The following is a 26,365-nucleotide window of genomic DNA, read 5'->3' on the forward strand; positions in this document are numbered from 1 at the left end:
TGTAACCTAAGAAGGTTACCTGGGATCGGTGAAATTCGCATTTCTCAAGCTTACCGAACAGCCTGTTCTCTCGTAACCGTTGCAACACTCGTCTGACATCCATAATGTGGGCCTCCATGGATTCAGAATATACCAAGATGTCATCCAAATAGACCACCACACACTGCTGCAACAGGTCACGGAAAACATTGTTGATGAATTCCTGGAAGACTGCGGGCGCATTGCACAACCCAAAGGGCATAACCAAGGATTCATAATGACCGGTCCTGGTGTTAAACGCGGTCTTCCACTCATCGCCCGCCTTGATCCTTACCAGGTTATATGCCGCCCTCAGGTCGAGTTTGGTAAAGACCGTGGCCCCTTTGAGGCGATCGAACAGCTCGGAAATCAAGGGTATCGGGTAAGCGTTCTTGATCGTGATGCGATTGAGACCCCTGTAATCGATGCAAGGCCTCAACTCACCGCCCTTCTTTTTCACAAAGAAAAATCCAGCCCCTGCCGGGGACGAGGATTTGCGAATGTGTCCGCGTGAAAGCGCCTCCCTCACGTACTCCTCCATGGCCTCATTCTCCGCTACCGACAGTGGATAGACTTTGCCACGAGGAGGAACGGCACCGGTTTGTAACTCTATGGCACAATCGTATGGGCGGTGCGGAGGTAGGGCAACCGCGCGCACCTTATCGAATACATCCCGGTACTCTTCGTATTCAGGAGGCAACAGAGAGTCCGAGGAAGTACACAGCAACTTGACAGGCCCATGGATGCAACTAACCCCACACTGCGGTGACCACGAGAGGATCTCGACCGATCTCCAATCGAAAGTCGGATTATGCTTCTGGAGCCAGGGGTACCCCAAGACCACCGAGTAGTGTGGAGACGAAATAACCTGGAGACAGACCGACTCTCTGTGAACGGCACCAATGGCTATCCCCACTGGAAGGGTCTCATGAGTCACGTGTGGCGGCAGAAGGGGTCTGCCGTCTATCGCCTCAAGAGCCAGTGGGGAACCTCGAGGCTGCAGAGGAATGGAATTGGCGGCAACGAACACTCTATCAATGAACAAACCACCAGCACCAGAGTCCACCAACGCCTGGGTCGTCACCGAGCCCCCGACCCAGGAGAGGACAACCGTGATCAGTGGTTTGTCAACACGGGAAACCGGGGACGAGGAGACTCCACCCAAGATCTGCCCCCGACAGGACCTCAGGTGCGAGCGTTCTCCCGGACGGTTCGGACATGCCAACCGAAAATGCCCACCGAGACCACAGTACATGCATCGGCCCTCGCGTCTCCGGAGTGCCCTCTCCCCCTCGGACAGGCGAGCAAACCCCCGCTGCATGGGTTCACCCCCAGACAAGTCATCCCCAGGAGGCGTGGGAGGAGAGGGAGGCACGGGTGGGACAGCAAACGTAGGCGCCAATCTGTTAGGAGACCTCCGCAGGCTCTCCTTAAAGGAAGGTCTCTCCCTGAGTCTGGTGTCAATCAAAATCAGGAAAGAAATAAGAGACTCGAGCTCCACTGGTAGGTCCTTAGCTGCAACCTCATCCTTCAAGGCATCCGAGAGACCATGAGAGAAAGCAGCGACCAGAGCCTCATTATTCCAGCCCACCTCTGCTGCCAGGGTACGAAACTCAATGGCGTATTCAGCTACGGATCGTGAACCCTGTCTGATGGACATAAGGAGCTTTGCAGCAGAGGCAGCACGAGCCGGCACATCGAATACCTTCCGAAGAGAAGCAACAAAACCGGAAAACTCGGCAACCACCGGATTGTTGTTCTCCCATAAAGGGCTGGCCCAGGCCAAGGCCTTGTCCGAGAGCAGCGAGATCAAGAAGCCCACCTTTGATCTCTCAGTAGGAAAGGCAGCAACTCGAAATAAATGCCCACCTGGTTAAGGAAACCTCGGCACTGAGTTGGCTCTCCCCCAAAGCGCTGTGGAAGGGGGACAGAACCGGTCATACCCCGAGACACCGCAGGCGCAGCAACAGGTGTCGGGGTAGACTCTGGCGCAACAACCGGGGCGGCAGTAGGAGCGGGCCCAGGAGCGACAACCGACCCATCGGCAACGGAAGCTAAATGAGCCGTGCGTTCAAGCAGGGTTTGCAACGCCACAGCGAACCGACCCAACAGGTGATCCTGCTGATCAAGTCTGGCAACCAGCGTAGGTAGCGAGGATGGCCCTGTACCGTCAGAATTCATGGCTTGGTCCTAATGTCATGGAACCATGAACCAGACGTACAACAGAGATGAGTGGAAATAAGAAGGCTTTATTGGAAATCAAGCCGTAGCAAAAGTCCAAACGGATGGCTAAACCGAAGCAGGGTCTTGCGTAGACAGAGGTCAGGAACCAGGAGGGTGGTCAGACGAAGCCAGGATCAGGAACCAACGGGGTAGTCAGACGAAGCCAGGATTCAGGAACCAACGGGGTAGTCAGACGAAGCCAGGATCAGGAACCAACGGGGTAGTCAGACGAGGCCAGGATCAGGAACCAGAAGCAGCAGCAGTCTTAGAAGCATGTGAACACAGGAGGACCAAGCAAGGAACTGAAGCCACAGACCTTCTATATATATGAGCTAGGCATCCAGCTCCTCCCAGTGGGAAGGAGAAGCCGCAGGGTGGGAGGCTACAAGAAACCCAGAAACCAAGATGGCCACCAGCACATGTCAAACGAAGGTAAGACCATGACAGGGGGTGATCGGTGTAACGGTTGCGGGCCTGTTTGGTGTGGGCCGACTTCTCCCTTTTGCAACCCCACTGCCTCTTCCAGCCTGTTGCGGTGCTGCGGATTTCTCCCCCTCTGTACTGCTGTCCTCACTCGGCTTTTCACCTTCCCATGTTGGGTCAATGACCTCATCGTCCAACACCTCCTCTTCCTTACTTTGATCGTCCTCCTGTCTTGACCTAACCACAAACTCAGTGATTGACAACTGTGTCTCATCGTCATCCACCTCGTGAACTAATTATTGACGTTCACCACCGTTGGGAATCAGGGCACAATATCTCAGGTCCCTCTTCAAGCATGCTGGCCGCGAGGGCCAAATCTAATAGTGGAGCTGAAAAGAGCTCCGGGGAATATCCGAGTGTGGGATCACTCATTTGACAGGCCTCTCCATGGTGGGAGGAAGGATGATCTGAGTGAGGAGTTGGCTGACCAGACTCTTGGCTACAGAGACTGGACTTGGTGGAAGAGAGGGTGGTGCTTATGTAACATCCTGAAGTATGTCACTAAACTTCTGTTCCCCTGCTTTATAATGTTAAGTGTATGTATATTGTCATCTGGTATAAGTGTGCATTTTCTAGGCCTGTTTTATATATTTGCTGTAATTTCCATGTACACCAGCAGGTGGCAGCAGTATGTAACAGGATCATAGCTAGTTAAGTATTCCTAGACTGGAATAGTTCATTCCAGGCTAGCTCCCCCCTATCTGAGGAGGAGTGGAATGTTCCCACTTCCTACTTCAGAGGGAGGAAGGAAAGTTCTAGGCAGTGTAACCAGCCCCCCTGCTGGGGTAGGCTGTGTTAATAGGAGCTCCCAGAAGCAGGGATCCCAACCAAGGATTCAAGCCTCGGCTGAGGCCCAAGATCAACCTTCCCAGCCTGAGTCCCTTACCTCAGCTGTGGACAAAGAAAGCAGCCTTTCACAGAACTATCAGATCTCCAGGAAGCCACCACCATACCCTGCGAGCAGTCCTGTAAGTAAAGATCCTAAGACAAAGAGAAGATAATTACCTCACCAGCTAGTCAGTGGTGATGTCGCAAAAAATTTCCGTTCGCGAACGGGCGAACCGGGCGAACCGCCATAGACTTCAATAGGCAGGCGAATTTTAAAACCCACAGGGACTCTTTCTAGCCACAGTAGTGATGAAAAAGTTGTTTCAAGGGGACTAACACCTGGACTGTGGCATGCCGGAGGGGGATCCATGGCAAAACTCCCATGGAAAACTACATAGTTGACGCAGAGTTGGATTTTAATCCATAAAGGGCATAAATCACCTAACAATCCAATATAGAGCATGCTGCGATTTTCACGCAATGCACAAGTGATGCGTGAAAATCACTGCTCATCTGAACAGCCCCATTGAAATGAATGGGTCGGGATTCAGTGCGGGTGCAATACGTTCACCTACCGCATTGCACCCGCGCGGAAATCTCGCCCGTGTGAACGCAGCCTAAGAGCGACGCCTGTCATCTGCATGTCATACGGACTTACAGTATTATTTCACTACCACAGCAGACTCCCTATGCGTGTTACTGCAAGGCACAGTGTTCTACACCACTATAAGGCCCCTTTCACACGGGCGAGTATTCCGCGCAGATGCGATGCGTGAGTTGAACGCATTGCACCCGCACTGAATACCGACCCATTCATTTCTATGGGGCTGTGCACATGAGCGGTGATTTTCACGCATCACTTGTGCGTTGCGTGAAAATCGCAGCATGCTCTATATTCATGCGTTTTTCACGTAACGCAGGCCCCATAGAAATGAATGGGGTTGCGTGAAAATCGCAAGCATCCGCAAGCAAGTGCGGATGCGGTGCGATTTTCACGCGCGGTTGCTAGGAGATGATCGGGATGGATACCCGATCATTATTATTTTCCCTTATAACATGGTTATAAGGGAAAATAATAGCATTCTGAATACAGAATGCTAAGTAAAATAGCGCTGGAGGGGTTAATTTTTTTTTTAAACAAAATTTAACTCACCTTAATCCACTTGATCGCGGAGCCCGGCATCTCCTTCTGTCTCCTTTGCTGAACAGGACCTGTGGTGAGCATTCATTACAGGAACAGGACCTGTGGTGATGTCACTCCGGTCATCACATGATCCATCACATGATCCATCACCATGGTAAAAGATCATGTGATGGATCCTGTGATGACCGGAGTGACGTCACCCCAGGTCCTGTTCCTGTAATGAATGCTCACCACAGGTCCCGTTCAGCAGAGACAGTAGAGATGCCGGGCTACGCGATCAAGTGGATTAAGGTGAGTAAAATTTTTATTTATTTATTTTTAACCCCTCCAGCGCTATTGTACTATGCATTCTGTCTTCAGAATGCTATTATTTTCCCTTATAACCATGTTATAAGGGAAAATAATACAATCTACAGAACACCGATCCCAAGCCCGAACTTCTGTGAAGAAGTTTGGGTACCAAACATGCGTGATTTTTCTCACGCGAGTGCAAAATGCATTACAATGTTTTGTACTCGCAGGGGAAAAATCGCGGGTGTTCCCGTAACGCACCCGCACATTTTCCCGCAACGCCCGTCTGAAAGAGGCCTAAGGGCTCTCTGCAGCGAAGCGAATCAAATTTTTTAAAAATTCACTTATCTCTAATTGACACAACCATATGTATATTGCAAAATACGGATCCGCAAAAAATATGGGTCCATGTGACGTCTGTGTTGCATCCGTGTTTTTGTGGATCCATTGTAACAATGCTTATCCTTGTCCGCGATATCGACAAAAATAAGACATGTTCTATCTTTTATGCAGGGCTACGGAACAGACATACAGATGCGAACAGTACACAGTGTGCTGTCCGCATTTTTTGCGAACCGATTGAAATCAATGGGTTCACATCCTGTCTGCAATGGGGCCTAATAAAGGATGTAATCAGGATCATGACAAGATTTAGAGTAATAATATGTAAATTTTACTTGATTATATTTGTAATCAATCATATGGAATTTTACATTCTCTCTAACATTTTCTTGGCAGGTATCTGTGTGTCTAAACCTCACAATATTGAGGTGAGGAAGGACTTCTTCATTGATCTGAAGCTTCCATATTCTGTGGTGAGAAATGAACAAGTAGAGATACGGGCCATTCTCTACAACTATCAAAACATAAAGCAGAAGGCAAGTCAACCACATTACAGTCATAAAAATGGGAAAGACGAGTCAATCAACCTGCAAACTAGTGTTGAGTGAATCGAAATCCACAAAGTGGTAACAAATCAATTTTCCCTAAAATGGCAGTAAAACAGAAAAAAATTATACTTACCTCATACAATTATGTGCGAAGAGTCCTCCACGGCCATCTTGATTGAAGATCCCGGTCAAAATCTTGTGCGCAGTGACGTATGATGGCTGGATTTTCCAGCAAGATGTCTTTTTTTTTTTAACAGATTAACCCCTAACAGCCCTCAAGGGTGATCTCAGATTCAGCAATCATCGCTGAACCCAGCATCTGAGGGGTTCAATGATGAGGGGAGGTGCAATCCCTGTCATTGCTTCCGCTTCACACAAAGAAATGCGTTTCGTGACAAAGTAATTGGTCACAAAGCGAACTTCTTTGTGAAATTCGGCAAAGCAGCCAAATTAAAGTTTTGAAAAATTTGCTCATCTCTACTGAGAGCGCTTACTTCTCAGTCATTCATCTTTCATGACTGGTCATCTTTAGCATTGAGTGAATCAAAGAGAAACTAAAAAATTTAATTTGCCATGAATCCGAATTTTCTTTGCGCTTCGTGGTAACAATTTTTTTTCCCTAAAATGGCAGCTAAATGTGGTACAAAGTGAAAGTAAGAAGCCCAGGAACATGACATGACCCATAATGCTGTGCATCAAGCCAATAAGGAAATAGCCATCCCCTGTGATGTCACAGCCCTATAAAAGCCTCATCCAACCTGGTCTCCGCCATGTCACTGTGAGCTGAGCATAGGTACAGATGTGGAAAGCACTATGGACAGTGGTTAAGGGTACATTCACACGTCCGTTGTTTCTTTCCTGATCTGTTCCGTTTTTTTGCGGAACAGATCTGGACCAGTTCTGTACCCATTCATTTTCAATGGGTCTTGAAAAAAAAATCTGACATTGAGCTGTCCGATTTTTTTCAGGACCCATTGAAAATGAATGGGTACAGAACTGGTCCAGATCTGTTCCGCAAAAAACTGAACAGATCAGGAAAGAAACAACGGACGTGTGAATGGGCCCAAACTCATATTAACTTTATACGCATAATAAGTTCAGCTTGATGAGGTGAGACAACGCCTTTAGCGCGTGTGCGCATTAGCTCAGGTCCCCGACCACCGCTCTTCTATAGCAGTTGCTCACGTCCTCGGCCACCTCATTTCAAATATGGCTGCTTGTATAGAACAGCTCCAGGGCATGTGCCACAGCCTTTGAGATGTTCTATACATCCATGGAAAGATGGAGAACTAGCAAACAGAACGGGGCAACCATTTATCATTGGTTGTCACGATCTGCACAGCGTTCATTCAGCCGAAGCTGATAGGGATTCTTATAGGCCTCTTTCAGACGGGCGTCACGTTTTGGGTCCGGATGCGTCCCGGGTGCATTGCGGCAAACCCGCCCGAGTAGGTACGCAATTGCATTCCGTTGTTCAGTTTTATCGCACGGGTGCAATGTGTTTTGCACGCGCGTGATAAAAACTGACTGTGGTACCCAGACCCGAACTTCTTCACAGAAGTTCAGGTTTGGGTTCAAGGTTGTGTAGATTGTATTATTTTCCCTTATAACATGGTTATAAGGGGAAATAATAGCATTCTGAATACAGAATGCTAAGTAAAATAGGGCTGGAGGGGTTAAAAAAAATTACTATTAAAATTTACTCACCTTAATCCACTTGTTCGCACAGCCCGGCATCTCTTCTGTCTTCATCTGTGAGGAAAAGGACCTGTGGTGACGTCACTGCGCTCATCACATGGTCCATGGTGCGTGAACAAGTGGATTAAGGTGAGTTAAATAATTTTTTATTGTTGTTTAACCCCTCCAGCCCTATTTTACTTAGCATTCTGTATTCAGAATGCTATTATTTTCCCTTATAACCATGTTATATGGGAAAATAATAATGATTGGGTCCCCATCCCGATCGTCTCCTAGCAACCGTGCGTGAAAATCGCACCGCATCCGCACTTGCTTGCGGATGCTTGCGATTTTCACGCAGCCCCATTCATTTCTATGGGGTCTGCGTTTCGTGAAAAACGCACAAAGAGGAGCATGCTGCGATTTTCACACAACGCACAAGTCATACGTGAAAATCACCGCTCATGTGCACAGCGCCATATAAATAAATGGGTCCGGATTCAGTGCGGGTGCAATGCGGTCACCTTACGCATTGCACCCGCGCGGAAATCTCGCCCGTCTGAAAGGGGCCTTATACATTAGCAGCTTTGGGAGCACACACGCACAGCCGCTTGCCTGTGCTATCACTCTCAGGAAGAGGCACCAACCCCACTTCATCTTAGAGAGTGTTTCGGGAACAATGTACCACTGAAATCAGCAGTCGAGACAACCCTTTTATCAGAGCTTTTAATTGTAGATAATTGGATAGGGCCAGTGCAGGGCCAATGCAGGGAAAGTTTAGGTAAATTGTAGTGAGAGTTTGTACACACTGTAGGGAGAGCATAGGGAGAGCATAGGGAGAGCATAGGGAAACTGCAGGGAGAGTGCAGACTCACTGTAATATATAGGCGTATTTTCCTAGTTCACCTACTGCGTCATTAATAATTAATCTGTTCTGTTATACATAGACTTACTGTGCATGAAACTTAGTCTCCACAGGCGGTCTAATATATAGGCGTGTTTACCTAGTTCATCTGCTGCAACATTTCTATTTAATCTGTTCTCAAAAAATTTTATCAGCTCACCCAGTGCTAGCAAGAGATGTGCATGGAGCTCCCGGACCAGGAAACTTGCAATGAGAAAAAGAAAAATCCTCCAGCACAGTCGTCCGCTGTTAAAATCCAAGTTTTATTCGGTATACATTAAAAGTACAGGAACATGAGACATAACAGGTTGACGCATTTCAACATCAAGTATTAGTCATAACCTTAATGTTATGGTTATGACTAAGACTTGATTTCGAAACGTGTCAACCTGTTATGGCTCAGTCATGTTCCTGTACTTTTAATGTATACCAAAGAAAACTTGGATTTTAACAGCGTGCGACCATGCTGGAGGACTTTTCTTTTTCTCATTTAATTTGTTCTTTTATATATAGACTTACTGTGCTTCACACTCATTGTCAATAGGCGGTCTAATATATAGGCGTGTTCTTCTAGTTTATCTGCTGCGCCATTCATACTTAATCTGTTACATTACGGATTCAGTTACTGTACACTATGGCCATCAGACAGTTGCCTGGGCTCTCAAAAGGAACAGGCAGTGGCAAAAATGTTTCTGTAGCGGCACAAGTAGCAGCAGCCGCTCCATCTGGCTAGAGCTCCCACTGTCATCTAGTGGATGTGTTTTGACCAACAATCCATCTGTACTGGAACGCTTGACTCGCTCTTCAGCATCATCTCAGGTGACAACAAATGCACACAGCCAGCAATCAGTGGGTTCCTCTGACACTACATTTAGTTGGCATGGCCCAGGAATGACCTCTGTGCCCTCACTTGTCTTGCAACTGTTGCTTTGTTTTGCTGATCCTTCTGATTAGGAAGTAATGCAAGCTGCCAGCTCTGCTCTGCTTTTTAGCGAGGACGAGCTTAGTGAGGACAGTCAGCAGCTACAGGCCATCACAGACTTAGAGGAGAGGTCCGCTGCATCCTCCCTTAGGTGTGCAACTAGCGATGATGACAGTCAGGTGGGAGCAGGTGTTGTGAGTGGTCAGGGACGTGGCCATGAGACTGGTGAGAGTGACATAAGTAATGACTAGACAGTATACCATTTGCTCAGGAGCCCACCTGTCAGGAAACAACTAGCGGTGCGCGGGTTCATAAAGGCAACGGCAGGCAGTCAACATGGAGTGGTGGGGGTAAGATGCCATACTCAGCAGTGCAGGAATTTTTTATCAAGTCACTGGAAGATGTCATCGTGGTAGTATGCAGGATATGTGTGTAGAAGGTAATGCTTGGTATTGATGTCGGCACCACGGCCCTGCATGAACATATGGATCATCACATAAAGTGGCCCAGGAAAACCATGACACTAATAAAGTGGTATATCCTGAAGCAGCAACCACCGCATCACCCAGCAGACCACACCCCTTCTCCAGAAGTCAGGGGTCTGCAACCTCAGCAGAAGGAAGCTGTCATTCCTTCTCTTGCTGTATTGCTCCTCATGCTCCTCCTAATCCTTGTCGTCTTTTGCCAGCAATCAATCACCAGGCGATAGCAAAGAGACAACCGTATGCATGCACTCATCCAACTGGGCAGAAGCTGAACGTGCACCTGGCGAAGTTCTGGTACTACAGTCCCTCCATTTCCATATAGTGGACTCTGAACATTTCAGAGAACTGATGGCTTGTGCCCACCCAATGTGGAGAGTCCCAAGCCATCATTACTTCTCTACAAAAGGTGTACCAGCCCTATGTATGTTGAGCAGAAGGTGAGACAGTCCTTGAGCCTGTCAGCATCTGGTACAGTTAATGCCAGCACTGACATGTGGAGCTATAATTACGGTCAAGGACCATATATTTCCTTTCCAACCCACTGGGTAAATGTGGTTCCTGTCCAGGCACACCACCAATTTGGCCAGGTGATGGCAATGCCGCCTCCGCATTGTAATTGTGGGATTTCTGCGCCAATGTGCTCCTCTGCCTCTTCATCCTCCATGTTGTCTTCAGCCTCCACTGTAGGCACTGTTCATAGTGGTCCTCCAGCATACGATCTATGAGAAGTATGGCGTTGTCACATACTTCTGCACCTGGTCAGTCTGGGCGAACAGTTACACCGGAGAGGAAATGCTCTGCATCATCAACCAAGAAATCGAATCCTGACTGTCTCCTTGCTAACTGGAGATAGGAACCATGGTCACCGATAACGGGAAGAACATTCTGTCTATGCTGCATCATGGAGGGCTGGCCTGTATGGCGCTCGTCTTCAATCTTATTATCACCTGGTTCCTGAAGTCTTCCTCACAACTGCAAGATGTCTTACAGTTGACAAGGAAACTGTTCACGCACTTCAGTCACTTACCGTGCAGAACGTGGCCTCCTTGAGCTGAAAAGGCAGAATGGTGTTCTCCAACATCGCCTCATATGCAACATGTCCACACTTTAGAACTCCACGCTTCACATGTTGGACCGATTGTATGAGCAGAGGAAGCCTGTAACCGATTTCTTGATGATTCAGACAGACGACTACTCCTCGGTGTAACTTTGAAGTGGCACCTCATGCGTGACCCCTGCCGTTTTTGCAGGCCCTTTGAGGAGGCCTCTTTATTTGTCAGTCGCCAGGACTACATGATGAATTATGTAATTCCAACTCTTTTATGTTCTGGAGGGAATGCTGATAAATCTGACTGGCGAGGGGACAGAAGGCTCGGCACCTACATCTCATGGTCACCTGAGCCCTTTGGAGGCTTAACTGGCACAGAAGGAGGATTAGGACGAGGAGGAGGACACAAATGCCCAGGAATTCTATACATAACTAGGTGGTTTATCTGCGCAAGCGACAGGAGAGAAGCAGGAGGAGAAGGAGGAACAGGAGGAGCTATAGGCTGGTGATAAAGACGACACAGACGACCTCAAAAGACCATGGAAGTATGCAGTGGAGATGGAGGCAAGATGCATGCTGAGTTACTTGCATAGTGACAGCTGCATTATCACAATTCAGCAGAGGGATGACTACTGGCTCTCCACAATGTAAGACCCTTGCTACCAGTCCAAAATGGGGGACTTTTTTACACCTTCTGAGAGGGATGAAAAACTCAACTACTATCAAGACATCATTTGTAGTCGGTTGGTTGCTGCCTTCATGTGCCATAACCCATCCTAACAAAGGTCTAACCAGGGGGACTCTCTGAGCTCACACTCCACTGCCATTACTGCTGGAGGGGGGTGGGGGCAGGAGCAGCACCAGCTCCATCAGCAGCAACTTAAGTCTTTAGTCTCTAATCAGCACTTTTCTTCACCTGCCTTCTGAAGAAACCACCCAGCAGCAGGACATGGATCAGAACCTCAACCAGCAGGTAGTTATTTTCCCACCCTGTCCTTCAATACCACATCATCATCTAGCCCAGAGATAAATGTTTTTTGCTTTCCCTCCGGGATTCATGGGCACTGGAACCCCCCGGATTGTGGTAGGACATATGGTTTCTGATTTGGTATGTCACTGTCCATGTTGTGGGACTATTTGTGCACTTCTAGTAATTATTTCTTGGCTGAAAATATGAGCTGATGGTTTTTCAGGTTCGCCTGCCATTAAAATTAATGGGACCCGTCCCGGCAGATGTTCGTCCAGCACTACATATAAACAAAAGACGCATCTAATCCAAGAAAAACGCACAAGCATTTTTAATGCAATTTTAGTGTGTTTTCTGTATAAAATGCATTGTTCCACTCTATTCTCTTCTAGAAGGACATATACGTTATTATTCCACGAATATCTGATACTCTTATCAAGTATTATGCATGTACTAAATTTTTTGTTATTTTTTATCTTATTTTTCTTCCTTATGTATACTGAATATACTTCTATATAAATGAATAGACTTCAAAGAAGGTGAAGGACTGGGGCCTCCCACGGAGGCGGAATCAGGGCGCTGAAGTGTTCACTTTAGATGGAAAAAAATGACGAATAATCTAAAAAATTTATATATAGCATTATATCGAATATAGTGCTATATATTCGTTTTTGACCCACGCCTCTATTGAGCACGCAATATTCGCATATGACGCAATCATTACCTTGCCGATTTTCGCATAAAAAAAAGAATGTTGAATATACGAATTTGCGAATATATGACAAATATTCTACAAAATATTTGCGAAATATCACAAATTCTAATATGACCCCTGCTGCTCATCACTAGTGGTGGCATACTTAGACTGCACCCTGTCACCCCAGATTCAAGATCCCCTGGACTACTGGGCAGCCAAACTTGAATTGCCCTGGATACGATTTTCTGCCCGGCCAATAGTGTGGCACCGGAATGTTGAGTGCAGCCTTTTAACACAAAATGTTGAAAGACTGTTTAGGCCTGGATCAACTAGGAATTCCAGACACCGGTACCTGATGCAAAAGACTAGATCATTCTGGCAGTAATGATCAGACTGTAGTGTGTTGCAACACCAAACATGTGACAAATGGCCCGATACTTCTGTCCACGTGCTGCTGACAATATTCTGATGCTGTCTCCCGCCTGATGCCTCTACTTTCATCTGCTCCTACTGTGATCTGCCACCATCTTGTGCTGTTACTGCCTCTGCTGTTGCCCCCTCCCCCACTCTATTCTGAGGCCACTATTGTGACTCTTCATGCTGTTGCCACCCTCACCAGTCTGTTACAGGGCCTCTTTTTTCCTTCTTCTGATCTATCAGAAGAAAATAAAAAAAACACAAAAAAAGAGGTCCTGTTTGAGCATCCATAAAGCCTCTATCACATGGTCAGTATTTTGCATCAGGATTTGATCATGAAATGAAAGCCAAAAGAAGGAGTGGGTCCAAAACACAAAACACATGCAAATATTTCCATCACATGTTATTTCTGTTTTGGACCTACTCCTGTTTTTGCCTTACAAAAACTGACCAAATGCTGACTAAATACTGACTGTTTGAACACCAGGACACATTCTACCTAAAGTTTAACTTCAGGCCTGGATAGACCTGATTTAATGCACTTCATGACTAATTAATATGTAATGAAGTAAATTTTTGGGAAATATTTGGCACAAGACCAAATAGAATTTTTGAAACCTTCGTTCATCTCTAGTCATCTTGTTGTCTTTGGTTTAGGTCCGTGTACATTGGACCTACAATAAAAACTTCTGCAGTCTCTCTAATGCCAAGAAGAAGTTCCGACAAGAAGTGGAGATACAACCTTCTTCATCTGTGGTTGTTCCATTTATCGTTATACCACTAACCCTGGGAAATCATAACATTGAAGTAAAGGCAACTAGCGGTTTTTTATCTGATGGTGTAGAGAAAAAACTGTTTGTTGTGGTAAGTAACAAAGAAAGATGTAATCTCAGTGACATCCCTCTATGTAGGTGTAATGTAGTAATGAATTTGATTACATGCACGATCAACAACATTCCACCATGTAGTTGGTAGTTGCATGGTTCTATGCAACCTCTGAGTTGTAGGAAGCCATAGATTCCCGTGTGACCCCCTTGTACTCCTGTATGCCTCCACATGTATGTTACAAAGGTGTTTTTCTTTTATGTCCATACAGAAACATATGTTAGCACATAGCGTTCTTTTGGCTCTGTAGTATGGAGCTACAGTGGACAACTTATGCGGCAGTAAAACCCCCTGCTCACATCTGTGCAGTGTGTAGTAGGATTTAGGGAACATTAAAGTAGTTAGAGGTTTTTCGAAACCCCCCACATTTAGGTTAAGGGAGAAAATGTTATAAAATAGCAAAATAAACTGAACTCACCTGTCTAATACTCTCATAATGTGTAGCCGTGATGTGTTCAACTACTGCTCATAATGGCTGAGGCCAGTGATTGACTGCAGTGGTCAATGGTTGTGAATCTTCACTGCAAAGCCATAAAAAAAGATCAGCTGTGAGCAGTGGAGCAAAAGTGCAGGAACGGTGGTGGATCGAACTCATGAATAAGGCTTGTTTTACCAAAATTTTTTTGAGTCTTGGAAAACCACTTTAAGATTGGGAGCTCACATGTAGAGTTTGTGGCAATTTTTAACATAGTTTTTCATTTTTTATGTGTTATGAGTTAGTGCAATTATACTGTATAAGGGAAAAACTTCTCCATGCTGCTGAATCCATATTCTAGCTTTGGCTCCAAAAAAGTACAGCAAAAACACCATTATCAAAAACACTCACCTTTATTTTGCTTTTTTAAATGTTTTTGCTTTTACAAAAAGTTAGTGGTTCCAAGCGTTTTACATAAGGTTTTTATAATTCAATTATGGTGGCATCTGGTGATGTGCAAATTTCTTAAAATTTGGTCGATTTGGGTTAGATTCGGCAACATCAATTGAGCAATTGGATTCAGGTCCGAATATATGTGAACCGAATCGAAAGTGCTCCGTTTGACTTAAAAAATCCTTGATGACTACTGTCTAAGGTCTCTTAGGACTGCATTCAAATAATTTCAAGCTCTTAATGCCAAGCCGGCATTTGTAGTTGTAAGTGACAGCAGTCTTTATGGTTATGGGTAAACACATGATTGCTGGTGGTAACAAACATCCTATAAAAATAAGCTGCACTGTAGTATTTGTTGTACATTTTGTTTTCGCAAACCTCTGCCAGGGGGTATGCACACACATTTACGAGGTTCATGTGATCTCTCTTCATCTTTCCTGTATTCTGATCTGAAAAACAGCTGTGATTTTGAGAAATTCTTTAGAATTGGACATAAATTTAAATTTGGAATTCCAATAATTCGGGTGTAATTTGATTAGAATCGATTTGCTCATCTCTATTGGCGTCTATAATGTTTTTTATGTTTTTCATGTTGTGTGATAGAGAAGTCTTTGTAAAACTGGCAGAGAAAACCTCTGTATCCAGGGGATGCCATCTTTTGAAAAAAGTGCCACTGATCCCCAAATACCATTAAAAAAAAACACAAATCGGATTGTTTGTAGTGTTTTCTATTTTTCTATAAACTGCCTGCAGACAAAAACACCATAAAACTATATTAAAAACATCACCAAACTTGCACCAAAATCTTGGCTATGCCAATTTTTAGATGCAATAAACAATGAGTTAGCCAAATTTACTTGTCAGTATGCTATGCTTGTCATTTTTAGAAAGGGTATAGTTTTATGGGTGTGGCTTCAGTGATCTACAGGTGAAACTCAAAAAATTTGAATATCGTGCAAAGTTCATTTATTTCAGTAATGCAACTTAAAAGGTGAAACTAACATATGAGACTCATTACATGCAAAGCGAGATAGTTCAAGCCATTATTTGTTATAATTTGGATGATTATGGCTTACAGCTTATGAAACCCCAAAGTCACAATCTCAGGTACCCTTTGCTCAGGGGGTATGGATTAATTAGCTGACTAGAGTGTGACACTTTAAGCCTAGAATATTGAACCTTTTCACAAAAATCTAAATTTAAGGTGCATTAATGCAATCCCTTTTAATTTGCATTACTTAAATAAATGGACTTTTGCACGATATTCAAATTTTTCGAGTTTCACCTGTAAGGTGTATGAAGTGCGTTTGCTTCAAAAGTTTTGCTCAAATGTTTGCCACCTAGGGGTATACCATACTAACTGCATACAGTATGAATCCTGAAGTTGTCCCAATTCGTTAAGGATGTTGGATTTTTTTTATAAATTTGTTACACCTATGAGCAAAGGCTTTCCTGCACTCACACCTATCTGATATTGAAATGCATGTGCCAAAATATTACATTATGTGCATTTTGGTGAACAAAACCAATCTAAAATATCTGGTTCTACAAGAAAAAAAAAAAAAGAAAGGAAAAAATGCTAATTATTCATTCCTCCTATTGTGTTTTTTTTTTAAATGCTAGGGTTTTTCATGACCTTTTTATGTTATTGTGAATAGCTTTTTTCTGTTGTTTATTTTTGTCTATGCGGAAGTATTAAAGGGGTTCTTCCATCTTACAATTTATGGCACATTGCCAGGTTATGCCCTAAAGGGCACATAGGTGCTGGTCTCACCTTTGGGACCCCTCCTATCTCCAGAACGGGGCCCTGACTTGAAGGAGAGTGTGAAGTGCGGCATCCTCTCCGTTCATTGCTATGGGACTTCTGAAAATAGACAAGTGAGTGTGGCCACCTCTCCATTAACTGCTGCGGGACTGCTGGAAAACGCCGAGCCAGCACTAGGCAACAGTAAATACGGGGTGGTTGAGCAAGGGAGGCACACTCTCCATTGCTTAGGGGGCCCAAGTTTGGAAATATGAGCGGGTCCCAAAAGTGGGACCTACACCTATCTGACATTTATGGCAATATGCCAATCCACTTTTAAAATCACTACCTACAAGTTGTTTTGGTTTATTTGCCTTTTGGTGGCTTTTTTGGATCAGTGTAGTTTTGTTTTTTCAAAATACAGCATAATCTAGATAATGTTTTTTTTCTGGTGTTTTTTCATAGGCATTTGTAGGCAACATCTGGAAAAATTTATGCACAAAATAATACTAAATAAAAACTCCACCAAAAAGCCAATTGAAACCACCGTAAAAACACATTTGACAGAAAAATGCTCCAAGGTCCCAGGAAAAGAGTTTGAACGTAGGAGGCCTTAAGCTACAATTTTTTTGTGGTAGTAATTTGTCGTTTTTAAAATAGATAGAAGAGAATGGGAGAATCAGTTTCTTTTGTACTTTTCATTTTTTGTGGAACCAGTCCTGGCTTGGTTTATAAAACTACATTGAAAACTTCTAGATAAACTTCTACATCAATCTTCATTTGTGTAAGGGGCTTACGGTAGTACAGTGAAGAGCCCTGGGAAAGCAGGGAATGAGTGCAGTCGGTTGTGGTGTGCCGAAACCGAGGATGAGGTAGGCCTGAGAAAGAAGAGGGCCTACCCAAGGAAAAGATATGGAAGAAATGAGTTGTAAATGAGTGGAGTGGTGGGAGGGTCAAAAGCTCAGACCTCAAATGACGCAGGAGCCAGGTAAGGGGAGTGCCCTAAATAGGCTGGAGGCGGACCTCAGCCCCTCCCACAAATCCAGGCAAATTGCCTTAATACTTGTGTAAGGGGCTTACGGTAGTACAGTGAAGAGCCCTGGGAAAGCAGGGAATGAGTGCAGTCGGTTGTGGTGTGCCGAAACCGAGGATGAGGTAGGCCTGAGAAAGAAGAGGGCAAAAATGGAAATAAACCAGTTTATTGTAGCCAATTGATATATCAATAGCTCAACCCGACATGTCTTGGAAAGCCACTCTTAACTCTTGTGTTGGATTGGGAATGTATTGCGCGTAAGCGGATGACTTCCAGCGCCCCAATTTCCTGATGACATGAGTGAGGATGTTGGCACTGGAGGCCGTGGACGTGGCTCCAACGTGAAAGGAGTGCCCTGAGTAGTTGGCTGCGTTGAGGCCTGGTTGTGTGAGGGATGACCTGGCATGGGTCGTGAAGGTGGTGGTGGTGAGTACCGAACCATGAAGTTGAAGTAGCGGTTGAGAGGGTAGACCTTGTGACGCTGCTTGTAAGCATCCAGAACCCTGACTGGACACCATCTGTTGTGCGTGGGGTAATATGAAATGTTGACGGGTAAGTGCTGACTATTCTTGGAGTGAGGTAAGGACAAGATGTAGTGATCCATGTGTTTTGACAAGTGGAAGACAAGAAGACAAGGTGAGGTTTGGGTCGTGGAGGCTGTAGTGAATTTCCCGGGACTCAGGAATCCGTAGGAGGCCAAGTAAATTGCCGTTTTGATGATGGAGTTGGTATCTGTTTCAAGAGGCGTGGCGTCCAGTGAGTCGGATAATGCTTTGAAGATATGATTGTTTATGGGTAGCCTCTGGGCTGGACGTGCGGGTTCCGTTTCCTGAATGCCTCTGAGTATGGTTTCGATCTGGTGCGGAGATATGAAGCTGATGTTTATCGGGGTGTATGACTAGCATATGATGTTGAAATGCCAGTGAGATATGGTTTGATGGTGTTGTATGACATTTGAGTTTGAGGTGGCAAAAAGAAGCAACCCCGGAAGAGACGTCATGACAAAAGGGGTGCGTGATGTTGTGTTCCAACAGGGACCTGTTGAATAGTGTGAACACTCTGTCGTATGTTCTATGTGTTTTGTCTGACAGTGCTAAGCGGGACAAAGACTGGCTATGCCGCATGATGACTTCTAATCCAGAATGAGCTGTTGAAATGATGGAGTGATGGAGGCCGTGGGTGACGCTGATGGGAGAGCTTGATGAAATGCCTGAAATTTGACGCGAGACAGATTGTCAGCTGCCGTATTGCACACTCCGGGACATGGAAACAATGTAAGAAGAAATTATTGCAAGCGGCCAACTAAGGAAGTCTCCGCAGAAACCTCACGATTGTGAGAGATTTGGAACGATCCTGTTGATGATCTGGCAGGTCGCCTGGTTGTCTGAATAGCACCGGACCAACATGTTTGCCCATGAATGACCCTACGCCACGGCAGCCGCCACGATGGGGTAGATCTTGAAAAGCGCTGAGGCAGTGGAGAATCCTTCCAAACCCCGGACCGCAGGAGGCCAGCTGCCCCACAGCCAATCGTTTCCAAAACTGGCCGCGAAGCCTGTGGTAGATGCCACATCTGACCAGATAGAGGGGGAAGAGTCCGACAGCTGAGGGAGAAACAAGCTCCCGCCATTCCAGGTGGACAGAAATCTCCCCCACATGCCCAGATCTGCCGCAGCGTGGGCATCCAGGGACAACCTGTGCGAGTCGTGTAGGAAAAAGGGGAGAGGTGCAGGAGCCGTGATATAAATGAGCGACCCTGAGGTGGATGCGCATGGCAAAGTTCAGGGAGCCCAGCAGGGACTGCAGTTCTTTGCGTTTGCCGGTGCCGAGTTGAAGGTAGTTGTCTATGTGGGCGAGAATGTCCTGGATCTTCCCGGATGCAAACTGGCTTGCATTGAGGCTGAATCCAACTGGGTACCCAGGAAAGGTGATGACCGTGTCTGGCCCTTCTGTCTTCTTGGTGGCGATGGGTACCCCCGGTTCCTCCTCCGGTATTATGCGCGCCCGGCTGACTTCTTGGCCCTCCAGGCTAACGGTCGGCGTGATCACTGGCCGGTGGTGGCCCTGCCAAGGAGAGGGTTGTGGTGACCGATTCCAGCCTCTCCAACCTGGCGTTGACTTTAGACATGGATGTCATTAGAGAGGACAGCATGGCATGTATATCCCCTGTGCTGGACTGGCTAGGTCCTTCCCCTGCTTCCTTGTTATTGGTTGGCGTGCGCAGCAGCCGGAAAAGCTCTGCTTTCCTCGCCGTGGTGGGGAAGGGAACATGCCGTCACCTTAACTCCGTCGTTATGCGCGGGATTGTCCAGGATCTGATTGGGTGCTGGACTGGCTAGATCGTCTCCCTGGGTAGCAGTGACAGATCGAGCAGGGGTGCCAGGTAGGGAGAAGTTCTCTATCCCTTCCAGAGACATAGTAAAACAAAAACAGTTGATTAGCTTGGGGAAACACAGGATCGTGCTGGCAAGCTAGCTAGGCCGGACGGCGAAAAAATTATACTTGCATGGTGACAGATGAGGCCCTGCTAATTTGCCAAGCGGCTTGAGAGGCTCTACCTATGATTTGGCGCGAGGGGTTAATGAGGCCACTTGTGGTAGTGGCAGGAGCGTTGGCCTCTCGGTGACTGTAAGACAGGACTAGGGGAAGGGAGTGACAGGTGAGGCCCTCTCTATGCAACACGCGAGGCGGCTTACTAACGAGGTGGCGCGTTGGGCGAGAGCCTCCATACGTTTGAGGCGGGGTGTCGGCCTCGCGGGACCACTAACTGCTGGCGAAGCCAAGAAGGGGGTAACCTAGTGGGATGATGGTGCCCCTAAAGCCAGCACGCTGACCCTAACGGGACCATCCGAAATGTAAGGAAGACTTTTGTTAATGAGCAGGTGAACGTACCTGGTAGTAAGAAAAATTCTCCGGATACATGGTAGTGCAAAATACAATATAGGTTGACCGCCTGAAAAAGGGGGGAGGGTAGACATAAAATAGCGTGATGAAAAGTGAAATGTATATGGTACATATGCATGACCCGGAGGATCATGATGGTTGTTTAATGAAATGACAGTGTGCGCCTGGTGTTGAAAGAGACCAGCGCGTGCCGCATGCCTGCACCAGTGGGAATGTGCGGTTTGTAATCCAATGGTATGTATTGGTTTGTGTCGTTGTTTTTTTTTTCCAACCAGTTGATATCTCTTCCCCCCCCCCTTTTTTTTTTTTTATAACTTTATCAGCAACCAGTTGATATCTCGCAGGGGCTGGTGGGGTGATGTTTACTGCAGGGTACTTTAGTCGGGCGTGCTGGAAGCCCCCCCTGCAACTGCGCAGGAGGGGCCTGCTGTGTGACCGGCGCCCCCGGAGCTCCGCCGACCAGCCGAGCCAGACCGCCCGACGGCGGCCCCCCGCATCAGATGTGGCGAGAACGGCCGCCGGGACACCGAGCACGCGCCGACGAATCGCCGCGCATGCGCAGTACCCCAGCCGCGCATGCGCAAACCAGGCACCAAGACGCGGCCGGGCGCCATCGGCCGCGCGGCAGGAGGAGCGGCGGACCAGGCCGGAGGCGGTGGGGAGGGGATGCTTGTGGCAGCGGTATGCCCAGTGAAGGTGGACATGAAGGGCGGGTGTACCGGGTGCAACGCAGCTGGCACCTGTAGCCGTGCACATGAACATGAGGAGGGGGGGGGCATGAATGTGGATGATGTGGGGTGATATGAACTAACCCAGAAATGGGGAATGAGCCCGGAACCACCGGGGTGCTGACCGGAGTGTTGGTACTGTGGGAAGACGCCAGAATAAAACATGAGAGAAATGAGATGCCGGTGATTGATGCGAGAAAGCCATGACATGGTGCAGCGTGTATGAGATGAAACAAACAGAAATGGGGGAATAGCCCAGGAACCATTGGCCGCCTGCTGCAGAGCTGTTGACCGGAATGGTGGTATGGTTGTGAACAAATTGTGCATGAACAAGGCGTGACAGAAATGAATGCTGGTGACTTGTATGAAAATCCGTGACATTGGTGCGTGTTTGATGAAATGAAATGAACCGGTACAGGGGCAACCGTGAGGCCCCGGCTGTACCGTATGAGTGACTCATACGCATTTGTGCTCCTGCAGCTGTGCACGTGAACATGAGGAGGAGGGGGGGGGGGCATGAATGTGGATGATTGTGAGGTGATATGGACTGAAAAAGAAATGGGGAACGAGCCTGGAACCACAGGGGTGCTGACCGCAGTGTTGTTACTGTGGGAAGATTGCTGAACAAGACATGAAAAAATGAGATGCTGGTGACTGTGAGAAAGCCGTGACATTAGCGCAGCGTCTATAAATGAAATGAAACAGAAATGGGGGATTAGGCCAGAAACCATTGCCGCATGCTGCAGAGATGTTGACCGGAGTCGTAGTACGGTGTGGACAAATTCCGCATGAACAAGGCGTGACAGAAATTAATGCTGGTGACTTGTATGAGAAAACCGTGACATTGGTGCAGCGTATGATGAAATGAAATGAACCGGTACAGGGGCAACCGTGAGGCCCCGGCTGTACCGTATGGATGACTCTGAACCACTGCCTGCATGCCGCAGGGGTGCTGACCGGAGTGGTGGTACGTTGTGGATAAATTTATGCATGAACAAGACTGGGCGAGAGGGCCGTGACTTTAGTGCAGCGTTTGGTGAAATGAACTGAACAGAAATGGGGGATTGCCCCGGAAACGACTGCATGCTGCTGCAGGGGTGCTGACCGGAATAGTGGTACGGTGTAGACAAATTTGTGCATAAACAAGGCGTGACAGAAATGAAATACTGGTGACTTAAACGAGAAAACAGTGACATTGGTGCAGCGTTTGGTGAAATGAATAGAACCGGTACAGGGGGCAACCGTGAGGCCCCGGCTGCACCGTATGGATGACTCGCAGTTTAACGGGCAAACGTGACCCCCAGTGAACCGAGTAAAGCCGGAAAAATAGAACCGTAATGCTCCAAATCCAGAACTGATGGCAACGAAAACCCCCCAGAAATTCAGCGACTCGCAGGCAACACTCCAGACACTCCACAAGCGACCTCCTCTCTCAAAGCTCAGACCTCAAATGACGCAGGAGCCAGGTAAGGGGAGTGCCCTAAATAGGCTGGAGGCGGACCTCAGCCCCTCCCACAAATCCAGGCAAATTGCCTTAATACGTGCGATTCCAGCTTTAGGGGCTATTCACACATTCAACTTCAGGACATATTAGACATCTATATTACTTATGTGCGTCATGGCCTGGATGTAGATTTAAGGGATCCAAACTCATAGCATCATAGGGATCTGTGATATTGTGAGTTCAGCTCAGTTAAACCCACAATCGGGCTGTGACACAAACGACTAATGCAGAATGCATAAAAAAGACTTTAGGGAGGTTGGAAGCGCCTTCACAATTAGTCGCAAAGATGTCCCATTTTGTTCATCACCATGTCAGAGAAGATCAGTATCAATTTTCTTGCAATTTAATTTCCTTTTTTATCTCCAGCCAGAAGGAAGACGTCTGACACAGATGGTGAAATCAGTTGTTTTGGAGCCAGGACTAAACGGTTTGTAATTGTATTACCATATACTTGGGATAAGAATTTTTTGGGGGGATGGAGAGAAATTAAAATGATTGTCATGTACTGCTTAACAGTTATTGTTTTGTCCAGATAACTTTTAATTTCTTCTTATTGCTGATTCTTATACAGGAGGAGTACAAGAAGAGCGGATCTCTGTAGTAAATCCCCAAAATATTGTTCCCAATACACAAGTTGACACCATTATTACCATCCAAGGTGAACACTGATTAGCTGATCCTACTACTACAGTATATAGTGTACATTGTGTACATAATGAAGAACCTGAAATAGGCACTCTTCCTTCCCTGATCTCATGACTTATATCTCTGCATTACCCAGGAAACCCAATAAGTGAAATGGTAGAGGAATCCATTGATGGTGTCCATCTGGACCACCTGATCAAGGCTCCAGGTGGATCTGGCGAGGAAAACATGCTCACTATCACAACTTCCCTGATAGCCACACATTACTTGGATTTCAGCAACCAATGGCATAGACTAGGACTCCTGCGCAGGGAACAGGCCATTCAGTACATCAAAAATGGTAAGATATTTTCTAGTCAATTTTGATTCCAAAAGTTAGAGTGCAGGACTAAATCCGTCAGGTGGAGAATAAAAATGAAATTGTTGGAAAAACAAAAAATGTTTTGGAAAAAAGTTAACCTCACCCAGGAGGTACAATTGGTTGATTTAATGATTTCACATGACCTTTTGCGCAACCATGCCCCAGTCCTCAGGTTCATTGGTTATTATTCTTTTTCACCAGGGAAACGTTAGGGATGGAAGACCTGAGGATAGCAAAGCATTTTTTTTAACTTTAGTTTATCCTTTGATATATTGTTTGGTTGTACTACTCAAAACTGAATGAAAAATCATCTTTTAGGAGATTTGTATGGACATTATAGGGTGTATTAGGGAGATATAAAGGGGTAGGTTCCAGCGCAGGGTACACCCATCATTGGGGTGTTTCCCTCTATTTTTGGGTAGAGAGGTTTTCTGTACGGATAGAATAACCCCCCCCCCCCCCCCCAGGTCTGAACCAATCTTGATATGCACAGTGGATATAAAAAGTCTATACACCCCTGTTAAAATGTCAGGTTTCTGTGATGTAAAAAAAAGATAAATCATTTCAGAACTTTTTCCACCTTTAATGTGACCTATAAACTGTACAACTCAATTGAAAAACAACAACAAAAAAAAAAGGTGGTTGCATAAGTGTGCAAACCCTCTTATAACTGGGGATGTAGCTGTGTTCAGAATTAAGCAATCACATTCAAAATCATGTTAAATAGGAGTCAGCAGACACCGGCCATCATTTAAAGTGCCTCTGATTAACCCCAAATAAAGTTCAGCTGCTCTAGTTGATCTTTCCTGAAATTTTCTTAGCCGCTTCCCGCAGCGAAATCCATTGTCCACAGAGAGCTTCCAAAGCATCAGAGGGATCTCATTGTTAAAAGATATCAGTCAGGAGAAGGGTACAAAAGAGTTTCCAAAGCATTAGATATACCATGGAACACAGTGAAGACAGTCATCATCAAGTGGAGAAAATATGGCACAACAGTGACATTACCAAGAACTGGATGTGCCTCCAAAATTTATGAAAAGACGAGAAGAAAACTGGTCTGGGAGGCTACCAAGAGGCCTACAGCAACATTAAAGGAGCTGCAGGAATATCTGGCAAGTACTGGCTGTGTGGTACATGTGACAACAATCTCCCGTATTCTTCATATGTCTGGGCTATGGGGTAGAGTGGCAAGACAAAAGCCTTTTCTTATGAAGAAAAACATTATACAGGCTACATTTTGCAAAAACACATCTGAAGTCTCCCAAAAGCATGTGGGAAAAGGTGTTATAGTCTGGTGAAACCAAGGTTGAACTTTTTGGCCATAATCCAAAAAGATATGTTTGGCACAAAAACAACACTGTACATCACCAAAAGAACACCATACCCACAGTTAAGCATGGTGGTGGCAGCATCATGCTTTGGGGCTCTTTTTCTTCAGCTGGAACGGGGGCCTTAGTTAAGCTACAGGGAATTATGAACAGTTCCAAATACCAGTCAATATTGGCACAAAACCTTCAGGTTTCTGCTAGAAAGCTGAATTTGAAGAGGAACTTCATCTTTCAGCATGACAACAACCCAAAGCATACATCCAAATCAACAAAGGAATGGCTTCACCAGAAGAAGATTAAAGTTTTAGAATGGTCCAGCCAGAGACCTGAATCGGATTGAAAATCTGTGGGGTGATCTGAAGAGGACTGTGCACAGGAGATGCCCTCGCAATCTGACAGATTTGGAGTGTTTTTGCAAAGAAGAGTTGGCAAATCTTGCCAAGTTAAAATGTGCCATGCTGATTGACTCATACCCAAAAAGACTGAGTGCTGTAATAAAATCAAAAGGTGCTTCAACAAAGTATTAGTTTAAGGGTGTGCACACTTATGCAACCATATTTTATTTTGATATTTTTTCTTCCCTCTACCTAAAAGATTTCAGTTTGTTTTTCAACTGTGTTGTACAGTTTATAGGTCACATTAAAAGGTGGAAAAAGTTCTGAAATGATTTATCTTTGTCTCATTTTTTTACATCACAGAAACCTAACATTTTAACATATCAACTGTATGTTCTAAAGCGCTTTTTGACGTGTAATAGTGGCAAAATAAAAATATATTTGCCGTTCAGCGGTGCACTTATATGTTCTAAAGCCTTTTGTGGTGTGTAGTGGCAAAACAAAAATATATTTGTCGTTCAGTGGTGCAGTGATATGTTCTAAAGCCTTTTGTGGCGTGTATAAAGAGAAAAAGTTAAATATATTTGCCATTCAGCGGTGCAGTTATATGTCCTAAAGCACTTTTTGTTCTGTAATAGTGTCAAAATAAAAATATATTTGCCATTCAGCAGTGCAGTTATATCTTCTAAAGCCTTTTGTGGAGTGTATAAGTGGTAAAAGAAAAATATATTTGCCATTCAGCGGTGCAGCTATATGTAGGGTTGAGTGAACCCAAACTGTAAATTTCGGGTTCGTACCGAACTTTATGATTTTTTTGACCCCAGACCCGAACCCGAAATTTTCTGTAAAAGTTTGGGTTCGAGTTCGGTGTTCAGCGATTTAATGTTTTTTTTTTAAAGGCTGCATGGCTGTGATTGAAACATAGAAACATAGAATGTGTCGGCAGATAAGGACCATTTGGCCCATCTAGTCTGCCCAATATACTGAATACTATGGATAGCCCCTGTCCCTATCTTATATGAAAAATGGCCTTATG

At 45.7% G+C, this 26,365-nt stretch overlaps 1 protein-coding gene across 1 annotated transcript in view; it reads left to right on the forward strand.

Annotated features, from left to right (window-relative positions):
• Positions 1-26,365, forward strand: part of LOC122927158 (venom factor-like) — a 495,227-nt gene that overhangs the window by 239,256 nt on the left and 229,606 nt on the right. Inside the window, exons 19-23 of the mRNA XM_044278755.1 lie at positions 5,726-5,865; positions 13,652-13,858; positions 23,027-23,087; positions 23,232-23,318; positions 23,442-23,645. Of these exons, the coding sequence (XP_044134690.1) occupies positions 5,726-5,865; positions 13,652-13,858; positions 23,027-23,087; positions 23,232-23,318; positions 23,442-23,645 (699 nt within the window). The remainder of the gene's footprint in view (positions 1-5,725; positions 5,866-13,651; positions 13,859-23,026; positions 23,088-23,231; positions 23,319-23,441; positions 23,646-26,365) is intronic.

Source organism: Bufo gargarizans, chromosome 2 (genome assembly GCF_014858855.1).
Source record: "Bufo gargarizans isolate SCDJY-AF-19 chromosome 2, ASM1485885v1, whole genome shotgun sequence".
Classification (NCBI taxonomy): Eukaryota; Metazoa; Chordata; class Amphibia; order Anura; family Bufonidae; genus Bufo; species Bufo gargarizans.